General features: G+C 33.4%; 1 protein-coding gene across 6 annotated transcripts in view; it reads left to right on the top strand.

Moving 5' to 3' along the window:
• GlcT (ceramide glucosyltransferase) overlaps positions 1-22804 on the top strand; it is a 109289-nt gene that overhangs the window by 51829 nt on the left and 34656 nt on the right. For all 6 annotated transcript variants that reach the window (XM_089085649.1, XM_089108485.1, XM_089108494.1 and 3 more), the window contains 3 exons: positions 828-966; positions 3255-3357; positions 15932-16030. In XM_089085649.1, the coding sequence (XP_088941775.1) occupies positions 828-966; positions 3255-3357; positions 15932-16030 (341 nt within the window). The remainder of the gene's footprint in view (positions 1-827; positions 967-3254; positions 3358-15931; positions 16031-22804) is intronic.

Below are 22804 nucleotides of genomic sequence, written 5' to 3'. Positions count from 1 at the left end.
AATGACTGTATAGGTTAATTTGGAACTTCCAGGAAATGATAGGGAGATGATCAAAAAGGATATGTTTGCATGTCACCACTACTACCAAAGTTACTGCCACTACTACCGTTACCGCTACTACTGCCACACTACTCCTTTTAACATATTGAGGGAAAATTCGAACTAAACAAAAGGCGCAATGTGCAAGTACGTTGCCAAAAAAATGTATCTCAGGGATTGATTTGGGTACTAAGTTGGAACTTTCAGAAAATTCTTAAAGGGGAAGATCACTAGACCAAAGGCAATATGTGCAAACTACTACTAATACTGCTATCAGTGCTACATTTACTACTGCTACTACAACTACTACTTCTATTGCAACTACTTGTAAGCTCACAAGATCACTGACATGAAAATTTTAAGAAGTATATGAACATACAGGCTATCAAAAGGCCTTATCAGCCATGTCATAGCAATGGCTTATTGTATTAAGTTGAAACTTCCAGGACTTGGTAAGAGGGGTGTTCAACTGACCAAAAGGCAATAAGTTAATACTATTGCTGCTACTAGTACTACCGCTATTACTACTAATACTACCACTAGTAATATCAGTACTACTACTGTGACCACTACTACAACTGTGCCTAAGTGTATGAAGGTGCAGAGTTCCCATCATAAATGGTGGTTCATTGTTTACAGTCATAAATAATCGTAATATTTCCATTTTCAAAGCTGCTGAACAATTTTATCACAAAGTGAATATAGAGACAGCCAGAATCATAATTATACAAACCTGCCGCGTGCCGAGTTTTATATTTTTTTTTATATAAAAATCTCTTTTTTCTCAGTAAATGGAGACTTTACAAGACTAAGGATTTACTGCCCGATGCACCTCGTCCTGGTGTTTCCATTATTAAACCATTGACTGGAACAGATAAAAACCTTTTTGGAAATTTGGAGACGTATTTTAGTATGAAGTACCCTGTGGTAAGTTAGCCTGACCTTTAACTAAAAGGATAGTTAAAAAAAAAAACTTCCTAGAGTAAAGTTCATTATGAAAAACTTCAAAAATTTAGCGTCAAAGTCTGTTTCTTTTTTTCTTATTTTTCTTTGTATTGACACCAGCGGTGTCAGTAGAAGTGTTTTTCTCTCAAGCGAGTCTGCTATTTGGTCCTAACTTAAAAGCCACTTAAACAAATCTTTTTTTTTTCTTTTCCTTTTTTGTGTTAAAAAAGTTTTTTTGTTCCTCACTGGAGCTTAGATCTGCTATATAGAAGAAAAGTAAGTGGATCCATCAGAAGGTTGGGTCTAATGCTTGAAAGTTAAATGACGGATGAAAGAAGTCGCTAAAATAATTCAAACACGGCATTTTAGTCAGTTTTTGAACCTCCTGAAAAAAATAATACAACTGTGAATTCTTGCGAATTCTTTGTCGACTGTAGTATTTGCAAATGCAAAATACGTTAGTTGCTTTGTAATTCTGTACTTGTTCAAGCTTCCTGTCCAACACTTGGCAAAAAGGAATTTGGCAAATATTATTCATCATATTTCTTTCTCCCGTGACGACGTTTCTCTCTGGTCTTCTCTCAAATTCCGCTGAAACAAACTATGAACATTTCTAAGAAAATTGTTTCACTTTATGGCATTGGCTTACGCAAAACATTTAGATATTATAAAAGATTGTGAAAAAAGAAGATTTTACAAAAACAACCACCTGTATTGTCGGCAAGGGAAATTTTCCAGGGGGGAATTGTCCATGGAAGTCTCTTTTTCTGGGAAAGATTTTCCATGGGAGGATTTTTTTGGGGGGTGGGGGGGGGGGTTAGCCTAGAACCTTGTTTGTTAGTGTTGATTGATTTCTGTTCGTGGCTGACAGTTTCGAAGGTAATTTGTCTCTTTTTCATACTTAGAGAGTGAGATTTTTTTATTGATAAATTCAAAAAAACCGCAAATCAAATTAAACAAACATTTAATTAATTAATTAGTTAATTAATTCACACAAGCAATAACTTATAAATAAATACACTAAAAAAAAATAATTGAAGGAAAATGATAATAATAAAAACAGACTAAACCCTCACAAGGGACCTTGCTGTCATCCTGCATCTTGACTCAGTAGGAACTTTTTGACCTGTCATTTAAATGAAGAAACTGATACAGAGCCCGTAATGCCGTCCGGGAGGTTATTCAGAGGGTTACACTTATGTGACGAAACACGTGAGCTGATCTCGCTGTATTTCTCTTCTCATATACTAGTTTATCCGCATTCCTAGTATGATAAGAATAATAGTCAGAATTAATAGTAAAAATCTCCGCAAAACAAGCTGACGAAACACCATTTAAACATTGGTATACCAGTCTTAATAACTGGTGATCCCGTAACTGACCAACATTCAAAATTTTAAAATGGGAACAACAAATAAGTGTGTCCTTAAAATTAGCCCCAAAAGAGGAACTGCTTTATTTTTGCACTTCTGAAAGTAAAAGCTTATAAAAGGGAAACCTTTTATAAGCTTTTATATACTTCTCAATGAACTTAAAATTATACTTTTTAAAACTTATATTTTCATGTACCGTATAAACAAAACGGATTAATACAACAAACGTAACGCCATCTGTTCGAGCATGATTTTTATTTTTTAATGTTATATTCTGTTGGCAAACCACTGAACAACAGACAATTTTTTAACTTTTCGATTAAAGTGGTATATTACCTTATGATTATAACTGATGTATCATTTATCTCTGAAACAACTTGAGTGGTTGGCCGACCTGGCTTGAGAGGACTCGTTTAGAGGCTGTGTCGTCTCAGTCGATGGAAAAGATTTGAAACCTTTGATGTTTGAATGATATTAGCAGTCAATTTTTATCAATTCCAGGGACGGCTTTTTAATCCTTGTTCTAATCAGTTTTGCCGAACTGTTTCCATCTCCTTTAGATTTCCTAGGAGTTTTCATTTCACTTTATTTTTTAATACCTTTTCTCTGATTTTCTTAGTTTACCCTTTTTTACCACTTAAAGTGTGAGTATGTAGCTTTTTTTATAGCTTATTATATTGTTAAGCTAAGCGTGAAAAGAGTATTTCACGATCCTTGCACTCTATGAAATTTGCTGTTTAATACAGCATTAGCTTATTCCTCGAAACTTAAGGCTAAAAAAAGATGAAAAGTAATGATATGCATCTTCTACGTTTAGCATAACAGCATAGTTTGTCTCATATTTTATTCATCCCCATTGTTGTTGTAGTCCTATTAAGCCTTTGTTTTTCCCCATAGTATGAGCTACTATTCTGTGCTCACGACGATTCAGAACCAGCTCTAATGGTAGTGAGAAAGCTAATGAACAAATATCCCTCTGTAGATACAAAAATTTGCATAGGTAAGTTTACCTTCTTAATTTGCTATTTCTGCTAAGCCTCATTCTAAAATTCTTTTTATCTTATTATATGTTTATTTAATAGACGTTTTTGTACTTTTTACGGCTCTCTCTTATTTATGGTCGTATCCCAGGATATATCTGTTTTTTGGGTCGATTAACATACTTAAGCAAATGTCTCTAGCCAATCTGTGGTCATGCCATTGCTCGATAACGCTACTGCTGTAGCTCGGTAACAGTAAGAAATGAAAATTCAAAACCTTTTTGCGATTTCGTGCAAGAGAGAAGAAAAATCCCCTCTGACTATTTGTTGAAAAATCTATCAGTATTTTCCGAGAAAAAAATGATGAAAGTCATGTTTTTATGCCTACTGAAGGTTTTTTCCTTGTATTTTATACCCTTTTTAAAACTAAATGGCACTTCTATTAAGTAATACAAAGAAGCAACAAAACGAAACTGTCTGAGCTCAGAAAGTAGACTTTGTACCGATGTTAAATTTGTTTAGAATGTCGAATCTGAAATCCTGTTTCTGTTTTAAGATTTCCAGGAAATAATTTGGAAAATCGGATTTCAAATTTTCAAATTTCATTTTTGTTTTGGCTCTGGAATTTTTTCGTAAAATTTCTATAGAATTGTCAAATATTTTATAATGCATAGTATGTTTCTTGTATTACGTATGTAATATTTAAAATCATTGATCAGAGCAGCTGAACTGATCTTGATATGCAGACAAAGTAAACATGATCACTGTGAGTCTAGAATGATATTAAATAAAAAACTATGTTTTTTCAACTGAAAGTAAGGAAATACATAATAGCTAGAATATAGATAAATTCTTTTATTAGACAGTGATAATAACAAGCACAAAATATACCGGGTATTTCGATCACATGTACAGTGACCGTCATCAGCAGAAATACATCATACGTCATCGGCATACATCATACGCAGTATTTCTGCTGATGACGGTCACTGTACATGTGATTGAAAAATCCAGTGTCTAATAAAAGGCTTATCCCTATTGAAACTTTTATTTATTGTCATGGAAAGGCACTGTGGTCTTCGAAATTACCTACGAAAGTAAGGAGCAACATTAAAACTTTGAAACGTACCGAAATTATTCGTGTTTGAGAGGGTCCGCCCCTTTCTTAATTCTTGCTCTTTACACTGAAGTCTTAAAGTTATTTAAAAATGTTTCTCATTCAAATTCATTGGCCTTTGTGTTTCAGGAGTTTTTCTTAAAGAATTGGAACAAAAAGTCAAACTTTTATTATAAAGAGCGACGGATGAGAAAGGCGCAGCCCCCTTCATATACGGAATAATTTCTGTTCGTTTAAGTTTTAATGTCGTTCCCTACTTTCAGTTGGAAAAAAAAATTGGTGCTGTTTTACTTAATGGTACACACCGCTATAGACTCTATCAAGGAAACTTGTCAAACGGGAGAGAGACAGATACCCGGTTATAATCGTTTATGAACAAATAATAAGAATTACAAATGACAATTATGCACCCAGAACGCTAAAATGTCTACAATATTTGAACCGTTGTTTTTTGGGGTTTAGTGGGGAGGGGAGATACCTAGGTTAGGTTAGGTTAAATATTTAATAATAATAATAAAAAAAGCACACATCCGTGATCTGTCTTCTGGCCAAAAAATGGTCAAGTTCCACTTTTTTGTAGATAGAAACTTGCAACCTCTACAGTAGAGTTCTGTGATATACTGAATCTGATGGTGTAATTTTCATTAAGATCCCTTGACTTTTAGGGGTGTTCCCCCCCCTTTTTGATGAAAATCAGGCAGATTATCTCAGGCTCATATCTTTTGATGTGTAACAATTAACTTAGAGAATTTTATGTTTGGAATTAAACAGTTTGTCATAACTAGCTGTAAGTAAGGAGCGATGCGGCTCAATAGTAACTGAAATTCTAAGAAACAGAGTCTTGATAACAATAGATATATTAAAAAAAACGAATTTTGATGCTTATTCAAAGTATGTAAAATTCATTAAATTTAATGTAACCTATCAAAAGTAAATTTTGAAAAAGGGGGAAAACACCCCCAAAAGTCAAGTCAGATCTTAATGAAAATTACACCATCAGATTCAGAATATCACTGAACTCTACTGTAGATGTTGCAAGTTTCTATCTACAAAAAAGTTTAACTTGGCCGTTTTTTTGGCCAGAAGAAAGATCACGGATGCGTGTTTATTTATTTTTTTTCTAGGGGTGTTCGTATCGAACCAGTGATCGTAGAAGATCAGGAGAGGGCTGATTTCATCGGAAATCAAAAGTTCTAGTGCCCTTTTTAAGTGACCAAAAATATTGGAGCGCAGCTAGCCCCCTCCCACGCTCATTTCTTTCCCACAGTCGCCCGATCAAAATTATGAGATCGGGCTATGCCATTTTTTCAACATAGTCTAAAAATATAATAAATATGTCTTTGAGGATGACTTGACCCCCCTCTCCCACGGTTTCGGGGGTTGGACTGCAAGCTATGAACTTTGCCTATTGTTTACTTATACTATTGGTTATTAGGAAGTATACAGACGTTTTTCAGGGGGATTTTTCTGGTGGAGGGGTGGGGAGAGTTACGTGGGAGTATCTTTCCATGGAGGAATTATTCCTGTGGGAAGGTAATATTCCATTGAGGGGGAGCCAGATTTTCCAGCATTAATTAAAAACGATCAGAAATTAAATAAAAAAATAACAAGTTTTTTCAACTGAAATTAAGGAGCAACATTAAAACTTAAAACGAACAGAAATTATTACGTTAATGAGGGGCTTCGCCCTCTCCTGAATACCTTGCTCTTTCCGGTTTAGTTTTTTTTAGAACTTTTAAAAGAGCTTACTATTCTAATTAAACGGCCTTTATGATTCAGGAGTCATTCTTAAATAACTGGAACAAAACATCAAGCTTTACCGTAAAGAGCATGGTGTTGAGGAGAAGGTAACCCCCCTCATGTACGTAATAATTTCTGTTTGTTGTAAGTTTAAAAATTGCCCCTTACTTTCGGTTGAAAAAACTTGTTTTTTTTATTTATTTAATCAGCATAAAAACCCAATTCTTTTAATGTATTATTCCGTACATTTTCAAATTCAAAAAAACAAGTGAATTTTTTTAAGAAACTGGAATTCTTGATATGACAAGTATTCTTGCTACTGCAATTTGAAAAAGAAGTGAAAATTGCTAAAAAAAAAAAAAAAAAAAAAAATTGACGGAGTAGAAAGGTTTCACTTAAACAAAGATGATGCTTAAATCCTTAAAATTTTAAAGAAAATTTGAATTCTTGACATGAAAAAGGTTTGCTATCGAAATTCAAAAAAAGAAATAAAAATTGTTACTAAAATGAACAATTTGATGAAGTAGAAAGGGGTTACTTGAAGGGGTGTAATAATTAAACTCCGATATTCTTACGAAAGTAAAATTCTTGACGTGAAAAATAGTTCTGCTATTGAAATTCAAAAATAGAAGTATTAAAAAATAGAAAAATTGATGAAGTAGAAAAGGATTTTTCTTGAATAAATGTGATATTCAAATCCGGAAATTTTTAAAAAACTGAAACTCTTGACATAAGGCGTTTTTTTTTTGTTCTGTAATTAAAGTTCGAAAAAAGCGAAAATTGTTTTGAAAAATGAAACGAAGTTGAAAGGGTTTATTCGAAGGAATGTGGTATTATAACACTAAAATTTTTAAGTAATCTGGAATTCATGACATGAAAATGTGTTTTCTTCCATTGAAATTAAAAAAATATTGGAAAATTAAAAAAAAAGAATAAGATTTGATGAAGTAAAACGAGTTTACATGAAGAAACCTGATATTTAGAACCTGAGATTTTTAAGAAAATTGGAATTCTTGATATAAAATGTTTTTTTTGCTATGGAAATTTGAAAAGAAGTGAAATTTGTTAAATGATGTAAAAGGGTTGACGTGGCATTACGTGAAAAAATGTGACATTTAAATCTTGATTTTTTTTTTAAGAAAAGAAAACCGGAATTATTGATGTGAAAAGGGGTTTTGATCGAAACTCAAAAACAGGAGTGAAAATTAGTAAAAATTTAAATTGTGATGAAGCAGAAAGCCTTTACTTCAAGAACTTTGATATTTGAATTCCAAATGTTTTCTGAGTCACCCTTCTTGCAAGAACAATGTACAATTATTTTAAAATAGATGTGAAACACAAAATTTTAAATGGTCACCCTTTTTTTAGGGAGGGGTTTTCTATGTATGTCAGGGTTCTTAGTAGCATAAATTAAATGAAACTCTCCTGAAAAGAAAATAAGGATTTTGTATTGCATGAAAAAATGGGGTTAGGGTATTTTATGGAGGGAATGTAGCATACGATTTCAGCTGAAAAAAGAAAATTAAAATATAAGTATTTTTGCTTTAAAAGAGTTCAATTTCTAAGCTTTTATGCTGCGTTTGGGGCTAATTTTTATTCGGTAAAAAGTGGAAAGAATAAAGCGAATAATTAAAAGTCATAGATTGAAAATTGAATATAAAATAGAGCTAAAAATAAACAATAATAATTCCAGATTACATGAAAAAAAAAATTCGAGGGAGAGAATACAATTTCAGATGGAAAAATATCAAAGGACATTAAAATGTAAATAATTTGTTGCTAAAAATGCCAATTTCTAAGGCTCTGCTCAGCTTATGGGGCTAATGATCGTCATTCTTTTGAATAGTCATAAGAAAAATAAAAACTACAGACTAGGTGTACAAAATGCTTTGGGAGAAAGAATGTAGTGAGCTATTTCAGCTCTGTTGCTGTCATTACTTGTAATTATCATGGGGTTTCCTCTTAAGCATGTCAGCCTTCTTACCAGAATGAATAAAATAAAAATCGCGTCAAAAGAAAATTTAAATTTTACATTACAGGAAAAAATGGGGCGAGGGAATTTTTCGGGGCAAGGGAATATTATTCCAGATGAATCAAAGTAACTTGACATGTAAGTATTTTTGGTTAAAGAGCGCAATACTCAAAGCTTCTGTCCAGCTTATGGGACTAATTTTTGAAGAGTTAAAAGAAAGGTTCAAAGTCTCAGGAGTGCAATTTGAAAATAGAGTTAAAAAAGAGAGTAGAAAGATCAATAAAAGGAAGGCTTTTGCCCGCTCTTAGGGAAGAAGCGAGGTGTCATTAATTTAGAAAGAAAATAATTACCCTTTTTGCAGGGTGGGACCAAATTATAAAAATAAATTCTTCATAAGATCAACAGGTGACAGATGTATGTTATAAACGTATTGGGTCCTATAGCATATAATGCAATGTTACACTATTCTGCCTTGGATAATGTGAATTGATCTTATCTTTATTAATTATGTCAATTTGCTTCTTTCCCCCCTACATTTGTTTCCAGAAGTTAGGCAGCATCTTTGACTCACTGAAGAATGTCAGCAAGACAAGAAGATTAACAACTATTGTTTTAAATCTTTCTCTTAGTTGTACATACTGAAATCGATTTTTGTCGAAAAGCTTCCCTCAACTCTTTCCTCTTCTCTTTAGATATTCTATAAAACTGTTGATACCAGCTGTTGGAGAAGTGCAACTAAATTTCAAGATGTAAAATCACTAGCTAGCAAATACCGATTGAAGAAAAAGTAGAAGTTTTACTAACGTTACTACAGCGGTTTGCAAGTCAATAAATGACTCGAACTCAAACTTAAAGGGGGCTTAGAAAGGTGACTGCTGAGGGAAGCCGGGTGCCATTGTTTTATTGGTGTTTTCTCGAATTTACAAATTTTGGTCAAGCTTTTACTGCAATATGCAACAAGTGCTACCTAATTATGTTTAAACCACTGGAACCTATGCTTATTTTTGCCAAGTCTTAAGTGTTTGTAACTTATGCAGAAAAAGTGTTGTTTTGGTTTCTTTAAGAACACTTTTCTGACAAGCTCAAATTCGCTAGTAATTTATACTTGGAAGATGTAAAATTTAGGACAATGGGGGAGGGACTGACACGTCGTTTCTGGATCCAAAAACTTTAACATAGCGAAATGATTTCAAACATTATTCATCTGTCTTCTTGACTCGTAATTATTCTTGGGTGGTTTTAATATGTTGAAATCCAGGAAATTGAATTATGGGGAAAAATTTCAAATTGACAAGCCTTGGCAATTTTTTTTGATGATTTATGGTCCTCTTTGGGACTGAAGACATCTTAACTCCTGTAATACCCTCGATTGTAGACGAAAATATCCAGAATCAAACAGTTCGTGGTAACGAACTGTAAGTAAGGAGCGACCCGGCTCAATGGTAACCGAAACTCTAAAAAACGGGATTTTGATACCAATAGATACATCAAAAGAATCAGATTTTAATTCTGATTTCAAATATATAAGTTTCATTAAGTTTAATCTTACCCATCAAAAGTTACGTGCCTGAGAAAATTTGGCTGATTTTCGAAAAAAGGGGGAAAGACCCCCTAACAGTTATAGAACCTTAATGAAAATCATACCATCATATACAGCGTATCAGAGAACCCTACTGTAGAGGTTTCAAGCTCCTATCTACAAAAATGTGGAATTTTCCATTTGCATTTTTTGCCAGAAGAAAGATCACGGATGCGTGTTTATTTGTTTGTTTGTTTGTTTTTTTTTTTTTGTTTTTTTTTTTTCCCAGGGGTGATCGTATCTAACCAGTGGTACTAGAATATCGTGGTAGGGCTCGTTCGAACGGAAATGAAAATTTATAGTGTCTTTTTTAAGCAACCAAAAAAGGCAAATAGGCCCCCTCCCACGCTCTTTTTTTTCCCAAAGTCACCCGATCAAAATTTTGAGATAGCAATTTTGTTCAGCATGGTCGAAAATATGATAAAAATGTCTTTTAGGATGACTTGATCCCCCAAAGTCCCCAGGAGGAGGGCTGAAAGTTATGAACTTTACTCAATGTTAACATATAGTATTGGTTATTGGGAAGTATACAGACTTTTTCAGAGGAGATTTTTTCTGGTAGGTGGGGGAAGGAGAGGGTCGGGGGCTATATGGAAGGATCTTTCCATGAAGGAAGTTTTCATGGGGGAAGGGACATTGCTATGAAGGGGCGCCGGATTTCCCAGCATTATTAAAGAAAAAGATCAGGAATTAAATAAAAAAGAACAAGTTTTTCAACTGATCAACTGATTGTGATTAAGAGGTCATTTTTAAAGAACTGGAAAAAAAATTCGAACTATAGTTTAAAGAGCAGGGTATTGACTAGGGGGCGAACCCCATAATATACGTGTTAAAAATTTATGAATATAGAAGGTCGTTACGTAAGTTAATTCTAAGTTACGTATATTTATTACTAATAAAAACGTTCGTAAATAAAATTAAAAAAGTTTCGAAAAAGCCATTTAACCAAATATAATATGCAAATTTTGTTTTAATTATTCATTTACGGTGAGCCAAAATCAAAACCTTCATTAATTAAAAAACTTTCAAAAATTAAATAAAAAAAACAATTTTTTTTTAACTGAAAGTAAGGAACGACGTTAAAACTTAAAACTAACAGAAATTATTCCGTATATGAAGGGGGCTTTCCCCTCCTCAACGCCTCGCTCTTTACGCTAAAGTTTGACTTTCTCACAACTCTATTTTTTTAAACAATAAAAAAACTTTAGCGTAAAGAGCGAGGCGTTGAGGAGGGGACAGCCCCTTCATATACGGAATAATTTCTGTTCGTTTTAAGTTTTAACGTCGTTCCTTACTTTCAGTTAAAAAAACTTGTTTTTTTTATTTAATCACAAAAAGATACGATCATCAACATGCAGATAGTTGACCAAGTGGCAGAATTTTTGGCGTCATGCTTTGGAGAATCCATGCCTATCAGAATTAAGAATCCTGGTGGTTGCCTCGACTAAAAAGAGCCAGCTGTCTAATATTGCTGGGGGTGTAGCTGTATGCCCACCTAGTTCCATCTAAATCTGAGCAATTTCATATGGAAGGCAAGTGTGGTTCCAAAGTGTCGTACACCTCTGTAAATGTATTCCCTCTATCTTCCTAGTCCTCGGTGCTTGCCCGTAAGCTCCAAGTGAATCTGAGTACTTTTCGAAGAGGCGTAAATTTGAAAAGCATCAATCTTGTGTAATGCTTGCCCAAGGTGCTTGCCTCGTAAGTACAAATCCGATTGGAGGAAAAAAAACTACCTACCTTTCTTTAGAAAAGTTAGCAGTGGGGGGCTGGGATGGAGTTAGAGGAGTCAGGGGCCCTCTGTGTGCTCCCGAACATACAGATAAAAAAAAATTATGGTTCCAGTTCAAACAAAGTGTGACATACTTACTGCCAAAAAGTAGGTAGTCGGAGGGATGTGGTGTTGTAGGGCACAAGGGCTCACTTTGGTCTTCTAGTCATACAAATTCAAAATGTTGTGTGATTTCGGGTGAGACAAGATGTTCTAGCGTCCTTATTAAGAGTAGAAACGGATCGGAAGGAAGTGAAACCCCTTCCTATGCCTTCTTTTGAACTCATTCACCCTTCTATCCCCCTCCCTTCCTTGGAATTAGATCAAAACTTCAAAATATTTAGTTCACTCAGAATGTTTGAATGGTCTAGAAATTTTCCTGATTCACACACCCATTGGCAAGGTCCCAAATATTTTGCAAGTAACCCGGTCTTCACAAGTAAATGTTACTAGAAAAGGCGAGAATGTTGCTCTTTGTTGGGACCAGAATCATGTTATGAAGCTGAATCTGTATTATTAAAAGCAGACATTTGACCAGAATCTCCCCTAAATGTTTTCCACCAACGCCAACTTTTGAATATACATGTTCGCCTCTGCTCCCACTTGCATTTCCGACGATCATGCCCAATTATCCTTGATAGTTTGCGCGGACATAGCCACAGTTGATGAACCTTTCATCAAGGAATAGTGGAAAGATCCCAAGCTCCTGACGCTAGTAGGTGTCAAAGGTCAGCAGTCTAAATATTCTTGAGGAAAGTCTCATTGACTGTAAATATCCGACTGCCAAATCTTAAGCCAATCTATGCACTTATTGATTTATGGGTTGCTTCCCTAGGGTATACAACACAAGGGACAAATCCCAGTCAAATCGATCACCGTTTTAGTTATTTTTAATTTCCAAATTTTGTGTACTATGCTGTAGTTTATCCCATGTTGACTTAGCAGCGTCGTAGTTTCCTTTGGCTTTCTTTTATGATTAGAGGCACAAAGTATGGCCATCGTCCTTTCAGTGCCACCACCCCAACCCCATACACCAACTTTTAGCCGACAGGTTGGCTTGTTGTATCTTGCTAGGACGTAAATAATTTTTTAGATCACACTGCTTTTCCATTTTTGAAAAATTAAGCAAGAAAAAGCTGGTTTTAATTTTAATAAAGCAGTGAAACAATAGTTAAAAACAAATAAAGACTTTAATTAAAAAGTATATTAAACAAAACGCAAGTTTTGTTTAATATGTGAGTTTGTTTCTTGCTTTTTTTTATTTATATTTGTTTTTTTCTTCTTCGTGTGTTTAGTTGTTGTATTTCTATATGTGTTATTTAAAAAAAAAAAATCGTTTTTTTTTCGTTGAGAAAAGTTCCCGGACGTGGGGCCGAAATATTCGGGATATTTTTTAATTAAAGTGTTTATTCATTTTTATTTATACGTTTCACTGCTTTATTAAAAACCGTTTTTTCTTGTTTAATTTTTCGTATCTTGCTCGGACCAAAGTGATAGAATGATTTTCAATACGAGGGATACGTGCACCAAATCTTGGTCTAGTTAATGGCCCCCCTCCCTTCCAGTGCCGACGTTTTAGTGAAAATGCAGGTATCTTGTAAATTGTTTGAATCATGTAAGGAATTCTGATCTGCTTGGTTGGAGGCGTAAAACTTGGCCCTGAGGCCCTTCGATATCCCACCTGCATCTTGATTGAAGTGGAGTCGCATAAGTAGTTACAATAATTGAAATACACCTTCTAAGACCCTTCTCCCTACCTCTTCCCGTGGTCTAACTTTTTAGTAGAAAGGTGGGAATGTTACACGTCGTCTAAACTAGGATCTAATACTAAGACCTTAAATACAAATTATCTAAAATTCCCGCCTCATTCTAGCCCTATGTTTTGTCAAAAGATTATTTTGAAAATTATTTTACCACATTGCAGCGGATATGAATTTTTTTACCGCTGACCCCCCCCCCCCCCCCATCACGGCTAGTGCTCTTTAGTTCTACCGAAAATGATGTGTGTTTTGAACATTTTTTGTGGGTATTGTTTCGTAAAGAACAAATATTAGTAAATAACACTAATCAGTTTACAGAATTTTTTTTTTATAACTAAGACTTTTTTGGCTTACAATTTAGTGTTCTTATTATTCAAAGGCAAATGTTTGACCTTTAGTTCTGTTTTACTCAGAAGGGTAGAAAACTGATTCCTGAATAAATTGTTGAAAACGTCTCGGTGATTTTTTAATTAATCAGTTTTGTTTTTAGTAAAGCACAACTGATGCTCTAGCCTTTAGGGAATATTGAGTAGGTCGGCAGCTCAATTCTTATCTGTGGTCATTTCCGCTCGGTTTAATCATGGCTTGATCATTCTTTGTGATTTCTATTCGTCGTTTTCTTTTTTTATGTTCAGGTTCTATTATTTTTGTTTTGTTTTATCTGTCTTCAATCATAATAATTTCTATTCGTTTTTAATTTTCTCTCATACTAGTTCAATTTGAATGTGTTTTAATTTTGACTTGAGTATTCATTTTGATTCTTGTTCTATTCAGATTTTGTTTGTTCAGTCATGCTAATTTCGTTTCGTTTTAAGTTTAATTTTGTTTTTTTATTCAGTTTTGTTCGTTTTAGTTTTCCTTTGTCTTTTTTAGGGTAGATCTAAGGAATTATTAGTATGTTACTAGCGTTCCCTTCATTCTGTTTTTAGCCGGTGTATCCATGAAAGTAAAAGCAAAAACTGCAAACTCAAACATTCTTTTAAAAATAAAGATCTAAGTAAATCTAAGGAATTATTAGTATGTTACTAGCGTTCCCTTCATTCTCTTTTTAGCCGGTGTTTCCATGAAAGTAACAGCAAGAACGGCAAACTGAAACATGCTTTTAAAAATAAAAAAATTCTAGATGGATTATTTCATTTCCCTAAGAATAAAGCAATTTATATTCGTCTTAACTTGGACTGTATGTCTTAGTATGTCGCGTAATTCTTTGTATTTTTCTTTTAAAAACTGTTTTTCAGAAGACTTTTCTTAATACTAGGGCATTGATTTAGTAAAAGTGAATTAAGCAGTTGCTAATAAATAGTCTTATAATTTTGGATTGCTAGAACCGTGGTTTCGTCAATTCCCAATCTGAAGTCATTAAAAAAAAATCATTCGTGTCTTGTTATAACTTTAAAATTTATTAGAAATAAAATAGATTTATTGAAAATATTCTACGGATTCTTACTTTAATTAACGGTGTTGTAAGAAGCGATTCTTAAAGTATCATAAGGTCAACGAACCGTCTTTGAAAGCACAGGGATAGTAAAAATGAAACCCAATTCTTCAAATTGGTTCAGTGGAAACTTACACAATCATGTGTCTTAAAAAATCAAGAAACCGGGAACTGAATTTTTAGTGAAAAAGACATCCATATACAGCTTTGCAGTTTTAACACTTAACAGGTGCCAAGTTTCAAAATAAGGAATGTTTGTAAAAATCAGCAGAAAATAAGCGAAAAAGTGTATCACCATGGAACTCTAGAAACTGTAACTTTCATGACTGCTTTAGCAAAAGATAAACACTGCCATTAATTGGCAGTAAACTGGTTAAAAAATAACCAGTGATTGAATGACTAAATTATATAAGAATATAAATCCTAACATCTTGTTACGAAATAGGAATAATAAAAATAAATGGATACATCCTTGAACAGCTAAAAATCTATGCTTTTTATTTATATCTTTATTAATTAAGTTAATCAACATTAAACACTACAAATTATTAGTTAATTGACTTACCAAGGTTTAGAGGGATTTTTTTTAACAAGAATATTTTTGTTGAAAGACAAATTATCCTATTTTGTTATGTTTATCCTTTTAGTGTTTTGACTTTATTCAAATTTCATTAGAAATCCGTATTTTATTTCGAGTCCAAAAATATTCACTTTTAATGCTTACTTTTTTTGACATATAAGCATATATATTAGCTTCAATTTTGCTTCAGACATTAGGAGATAAAACCTATTCAGACGTAATGTATTCAAATGTTTTTTGTCTATTGAACGATCAACTGATAGATTGATGTTTGAACCATCCCGTTGGGCGTTAGACTAGCTTATGTTGTGTAAACAGAAAAAATATTGTCAAATTACCGAATAGGTTTCCGCTTAATTTTTCTCAAGGTTCAGCGTGGCATCAATGCTGAAACTTTGTGCAAGCCAAAAATCTTCGTAATTTTGAAACAGCTAAAAGAAAAGTCGTTGAAAATCCTGGAGCCAGGGAGCAAATGTGTTTTCATCTCGATGTCCTTGGTACTTCAAGAATTTTCCAGTTAATGGTGCTGATGTTAAGAACATTTTATTATAACATTGTGGTCATTGAGACTAGTTTAGGATAGAAAAATGAACTGAACGTAGGATATTCCTAGTTAAAAATAGCTTAATTTTCCCTTTTTTAGGTAAAAAAGTGTGTGTTAATCCAAAAATCAACAATATGATTCCTGCCTATGAAATGGCGAAATACGATCTCATTCTCATATCTGATTGTGGAATCCGAAGTAAGTCACACTCTCTTTTTCCACTACTTTTCTTAATGTATGTGTATTTTTGTCTTCTTCCCCTTCTCACAACTACGCATGATCCTCCTCCATTCCAATGTATTCAACGCCTCCCTCATTTTTCCCTTGAAGCAATCTCTCATTTCTCTGAAGTCTCTCCTTGAGACACACTTCCACCCCAACTGGGGACGACCTGCTTTTTATTTGGCCCTAGACGGTTGGCCGAAAAGGAAAATCTTTGGCAATCTGTCTTCCTTCATCTGCAGAACTTTCCTATACATCTCAACCTTTCTCTCATGATAGCCCTAGAAAGCGGTATTAAACCACACTTTTCTTACAGCTTACTGTTTGAGATACGGTCAGTGAGTCTTGTACCCAAAACAATCCGTAGGCAATTTCTCTGGAAAATATCTCTCTAAAAGTTTATTCATTTTGATAACATGTTCATCTGTGATGCTTAAATTATCAGCATAATCTAAGTCCAGGAGAGTTTTACTTCCCCATTTGATTCCGTGTTCTCCGATTGCCAATGCTTTGTTCCTTAAGACAAAGCCCATCAAAATGATCCATTCCTTTCATACCTTAATCGCAGCAGTATTATTCTCGTACATAGCACTAATCACTTTAAAGTATACAAGGATAAGACCTTCGCTAAAACTCTTCTATCATCTGAATCGAACGCTTGCTCATAATCTATAAAACTGAGGACTAAAAATGTTTGCGGACTTAGGCACTTCTCTAAGAGTGAATTATTATTCTAAGAGTGAAAATTTGACCGGCACATCCTCTTCACTTTTTAAAACCATATTGTTCTTCTCTTAAAACTTTATCTATAGCAGCAAGTTTAAAAAGTTTTATCATACTAAGTGATTTGTTATCTACAGAAACCAGGCTAATACTTCTATACTGACCACACTCACTCTTGTCACCTTTCTTATACAGGGGTTTGATTGGAGTTTTCCTAGAATCACCAGGTACTTCTCTTTTTTCAAAAATCACATTCATAATCATCAGTAATTTACTTCTAACCTCATTACCACCATATTTAAAAAGCTTATTTACCACACTATCAGCACCTGGGCCTTATTATTTAGGTACTTACCTATATAACCAGATCCTATTGCAGACCAGCAGTCAAAAGTCAAGCTAGCCTGAGTGTCTCACCTTAAAGCAGCCTTCAGTCTTACTTTTTTTTTTTTTTGGCGTAACATTCATTTGATGATGGATGGTACTTTCAAGCCTCCTCTTATTTTTCAAATAAGCTGTTTCATTCCTGGCTTATGAAACACGAAAAGTGGAAATTTGTCCTTTAACACTGTTTTGCAGCATTGCTCCTGCAGAGCAGCTGGTTTTGATCGGTCAGAAGTAAAGAATGATCGTTTGTCTGCTCTTCTTGTTCCAAATTTCATTAATCCGTTGGCCTCTGTGTCAATTTCTTTCTATCTGAAACTTTCTTTAGGGAAGCAGCCTGCCTCGATGTATTGTTTTGAGTTGATTTGAGTTTGTTATTTGCTACTTACGGCAGATAGTGTATCTATGTTCATAGCAATTATATGTTTCTTTTTTTTAAGAGCGTATATAAATATCGTGGCAGAGCCTCCCTTAGCCTTTCGAGACATTTTGCTGAAGTTGCACCTGATACTTTCTTAACTTTCTTTTTTCTCGTAGGATGCCCAGAGCGATAACTTTGTCGTTTTACTGGGAACAGTCATCATTAGAAGATGACGGCATGCTTTTCTAAAAAATGGCTGATTTTGGATTTTTTACAAAATTAGAATCACCTTCCTATAGCTTGCCATTTGAAAATTGCAAATCCACCCCAAAATCTGACCTCTTTAAGTTCAGTGGCGTAACAAGGGGGAAAGGGGGCAACTGGCCGCTGAATAGCCTCGTTGGCAATCGCGTCCAAAAATACTGTACATATAAAATTGAAATGACAGTTTCCAACTATGGTTTTTTTTTCAAAAATTAAGACTTTGCAGCATAATATTAATTTTTAAGTGTGTTTGCTTTTTCATAATAAGTATCTAAGAAACAAATATAAGAAATAATGCACTGTAATGATTAGTTTATAAAGTTTCTGGTGCTGTGTGGTAGAAAATACCGTGTTCACGTGAAGATTGATATCCTACTGAATGAGAAAAGTGCGTCAGCGTTTTTTTTTTTTTTTTTTTTTTTTTTTTTTTTTATATATATATATATATATATATATATATATATATATATATATATATATATATATATATATATATATAAGTAGCTTAGTGAGAATTGGCTGATTCTTTGATGCTAGTGGGGCATTTAACCATCGTAGAGAAATGTTTAAGGACTCGTTTAAAAGCTGATTTTTATATATAATTAGTTTTTAATAAACGTGTGTTTTTAAAAAACGTAACAAAAAAGAACAATGGGATCGGGAGCAGGGGAAGAACAGGTTGAAAAAACACAGAAACAGAACAGGTACAAAACAGAACATTATAAAAACAGAACAGAACAGGTACATTTAAAAAGGTCACAGGTTATCTGCTTCAGTTCTGTTTCTGTCTTTTTGTATACAGGTACTTTGAAAACAGTATAGAAACAGAAAACAGAAACAAAGGATTAATCCCAGTTTTGAACTAGTTGTCAGTAAAGGATTTTATTCTGATTTAATTAGACACTGGATTCTTTCAGTAGTTACGAAATAGTGAGAACGCTTTTAAGTCTCATAAACTATTTAAACATTTATTCAGTATCTGTAACCTAGTGGAATGTGTGACGTCACTGGATAAATTGAATTGACTGGAGTTTCTGACCAATGCATTAATTGAACTTTTGACTTTGTTAAATTAAATTGAGTTAATTTCATAAGATATCCAAGTGAGGTATTCCAGTTTGGCCATAATAAAGATTATTATTCATCATTCAATGCTCTCGTCAGAGTAAGATGTAATTAAGACCTCTGTGTGGCGTGAATTTATGTGACAATATTATGTCAAGGATTATTGATATTTTTGTGATTAGATGGGACGTAAAAGGAAAAATGCTAAGCAAGAAGGCATGGACAGTTCATTTGACACCTTAGGACTCAGTTCTAGCTCAAAACCAGAAATATTGATACTAGCTGCGGATTTTAAGCAAATTCTTGATGTTGTGAAAGAAAATGGAAATAGGTTGGACAATATCAACAATCAATTAGGAACTCTTACCGCAAGGGTGGATAACTTGGAAAAAGAACAATCGCTACAAACGAATAAGATAAACAATACTGAATCGACAATTGGAAAGATTGAGAATGAAACCTCTAGCCTCAAAATGCAAATAAAAACTTGCACGGATGAAATAATGGAATTGCGAAGGAAAAATGAAGATTATATGTTTCGGGTTGTGAGAATGGAAGCTGCAAAGCTAGAAAATAATGTCATTATATGGAACGCAGCTTGTAAGGATAATAACCAAGCTCAAGTTCTATTCAAAGAGGTAGTTCGTCACGGGCTGGAAATACCCGAAGTAAATCTCACAGTTACTCATTATGATAGCAACCGTAAATTTTTGAAGGTGACACTGAATAAAAAACACGATAAGTTTGCCATATTGAAGAACGCTATCAAACTTAAGGATAACACAATCCCTGGAAACAACAGCAACCTGTTCATCAGCGATGATGTCCCAACTGAAATCCGTAAAGTGTTAAGGCTGCTTCTAGTGAAACGTGACAAATTATGAAAAGATCATGGTTGTGATGCCAGGATATCGAAGGAGTTTCAGCCGAATCTGCTAGTGAAAAGACCAGACGGCTCGATTACCAATTACACATTCAATGATGCCATACCGGAGATTGACGATTTTCATAAAAAATTTTCCCTCGCCCGAAGGGGAGTGCCTGTTATATTCCCTGTCGTTTTTCAAATGTAGTAATTTCGTGTGTTTCAGTAATATTTAATGTGCCCAATTAATTTTAATGAAAAAATTTAAATTTAAAGTGTTTTTTTTTATGTTTAGTTTATACAAGGGTTATTATTATTATTTTTTATTTTTTTATCCTTTCCTTTTTTATTTTTGTTTATAGCCACCAATGGGTTAAATTAAAATTTTCGCAGATTAGTCTTAATGATGGAAAACGACATGGAATGGAGATTATTTTTTTTTGTTTTTTTAATTGATATTTTTTATTATGGTTTGCTGGTCTTTTGGGGCATGGTGTGGTTGCTCTTAACGTAGGATTAATATTTGATAATGAATAGAGACAATCATGAAATTCTATCATCAATGTTAAATGAATTTGAGAGGAATTCTCATTCCTTTCAGTCAATTTTTCAAACTATTGTAGCTGGTGATGATGATGATACTTCTAGTAATTTTGATATCCCAAAAAATCAATATATATTTATGAATGAGCTGGTAAGAAAAAATGTAAATACAAGTAGGATGTCGTTTTGGAATTGCCGGGGTTGGAGGACTGCGCAGGATGTGATTGAAACTTTTTTGTCGGATTCAGATACAGATATATTAGGCCTATGTGAAACTTTTTTAGATGATTTTTCAATTGAAAATATACATGTAAAAGATTACAAATTTTTTCACATCGGTCGGAAAAGACAAAAACAAGGGGGTCTAGGTGTTTTGATTAAAAATTGCATACCAGCACGTTTAAGGATTGATTTTTTGCCAATGAATATTGAAATGATTTTTGAATCTTGTGTAGTTGAATGCTCTTTTCCAAATAATCGAAGTTTTTAATTGCAGTTATTTACCGTACTCTGTCATCCAGCCAGATGGAATTTAAAAGTCATTTTGAAAGTATGTTGGATAAATTAGCTAGGCTTAATACTCCTTATTTAGTTATGGGTGATTTTGATATTGATTTAATGAAACTCCTATCTGCAGATCAGAAGAGAATAGATAGAAATACTTTGCAGTTTTTGGAGGGCCCACTATCTTATGGACTAAACCCCGTATGTTTTGTGCCCTCTAGAATAGCTGATACATCATTTTCACTTATTGATAATATTTTTTCACCTTATAGTGCTGTTAATACATTTATCATTCCTAATGATTCATCTGACCACTGTATAATTATGTCTGATTTTCTTATAAATTTTCCGCATAATAAAAAAAATCAAACCAAGCGTAGAGATTTTTCACGTAAAAATGTGTTAAGGTTAAAAGAAGGGCTTGGTGATGTTGATTGGAGTCCTGTGATTGATGAGAAGGATCCGAACCAATAATTAGATAAATTTTATTATATTATGAATGAAAAGCTTGATCTTTTTTGCCCATATAAGAGCCCGAGAGGAAAGAAACTTACACCAAAAAAACCTTGGATAAATGAATCACTTTTGAGATCTATTAATGAGAAAAATCGTTTATATAAAATTAAAATAAAATATCCCACGGAAATAAATATCATGCGTTTTAAAAATTATAAGAATATGCTGGTAAGGATCCTTAGAGTAAGTGAAAGACTTTATTATGAAAAATCTTTTCGAAATTCAGATTCCTCTAGAAAAACTTGGAGTCTGATTAATGATAAAATTGGAAGAAATAAAAAGTTGTTATATCCTGAAGTGTTATTTGATATTATTGGTAAAGAATTTAGAGGACCACAAGCTGTTGCTAAGAAGTTTAGTGAATATTTTGCTAGTATTGGATCATCTGTTGTTTCAGGAGAAGTTGACCTTTCGTCCCCAAGGTCGCATAAAAAATATCTACCGCCCACTGAAGATACGAGCATATTTATGGCCCCGGTTACTTTTGCAGAATTTCAAATGGTCATTAAGAATTTAAAAAATGGTAATTCATTGGGATATGATGAACTTTCAACTAATTTGCTAAAAAATATTGCAGGTGTAATTTTTGAACCATTGCTTCATATTTTAAATTTATGTATATTCTCAGGTACATTTCCTAAAAGATGGAAAATTGCACGTGTAATACCATTGCATAAAAAAGGAGATAAATCTGATACAAATAATTATCGTCCTATTGCAATTTTATCACCATTGTCTAAAGCATTGGACAAAGTTTTTAAAGGAAGGATTACTAATTATCTAGATAAAATTTTTTTTTTACCAAATATCAGTTTGGATTTAGGGCAGGCCATTCGACGGAACAAGCAGTTGCAGCTCTTGTATTAGCAATAAATGACTGCTTAGATAGTAATTATCATGTATCTTCTGTTTTTTATGAAGTTAAAAAAGCATTTGACACTTTAAACCATGAAATTCTTTTTGATAAAATGGAAAATTCCGGTATAAGAGGGAAAGGACTAGAAATAATAAGATCATACCTTTATGGACGTAGAATCGTGGTAGATGTTGATGGACATTTGTATAGTTTAAATGATCTTGATGATATTGGTGTCCCACAACGCTCAGTACTAGGTTCACTTTAATTTTTTATGTATATTATTTATCGCCTACGGAGTTTATTGATACATACGTGTCTGGAAATTATATTAGAACTTTACACAGATTTTTCTATTAAAGCGAAGGAATAATACACATGAATTAAAAATTTGTTGAACACTGCTAGTTCAGTTAATCGATGGTTTGCTTCTAATTGTTTAGCATCGAATTTTAAGAAGACTGAATTTATGGTTTTTGGTCATTCAAAACGTGCTACTAAAAAAATTTCATGTCGAGCTTCAAGTTGGTGAGCATAAAATACGTAGAGTTCAATCATATCGTTATTTAGGAGTTTTTATTGATCCCCTTTTGTCATTTCAAACTCATATTGATCATTTAAGGGTGAAACTTTCGCAAAATATTGGGTCTATGTATCGTTTGTAACATG

This window comes from Artemia sp. Qi Xiang Cuo, chromosome 1, assembly GCF_049724085.1.
Source record: "Artemia sp. Qi Xiang Cuo chromosome 1, ASM4972408v1, whole genome shotgun sequence".
In the NCBI taxonomy this organism is placed as follows: Eukaryota; Metazoa; Arthropoda; class Branchiopoda; order Anostraca; family Artemiidae; genus Artemia; species Artemia sp. Qi Xiang Cuo.
The sequence above is the reverse complement of the archived record's forward strand: the minus strand, read 5'-3'. Positions and strand labels throughout refer to the sequence as shown.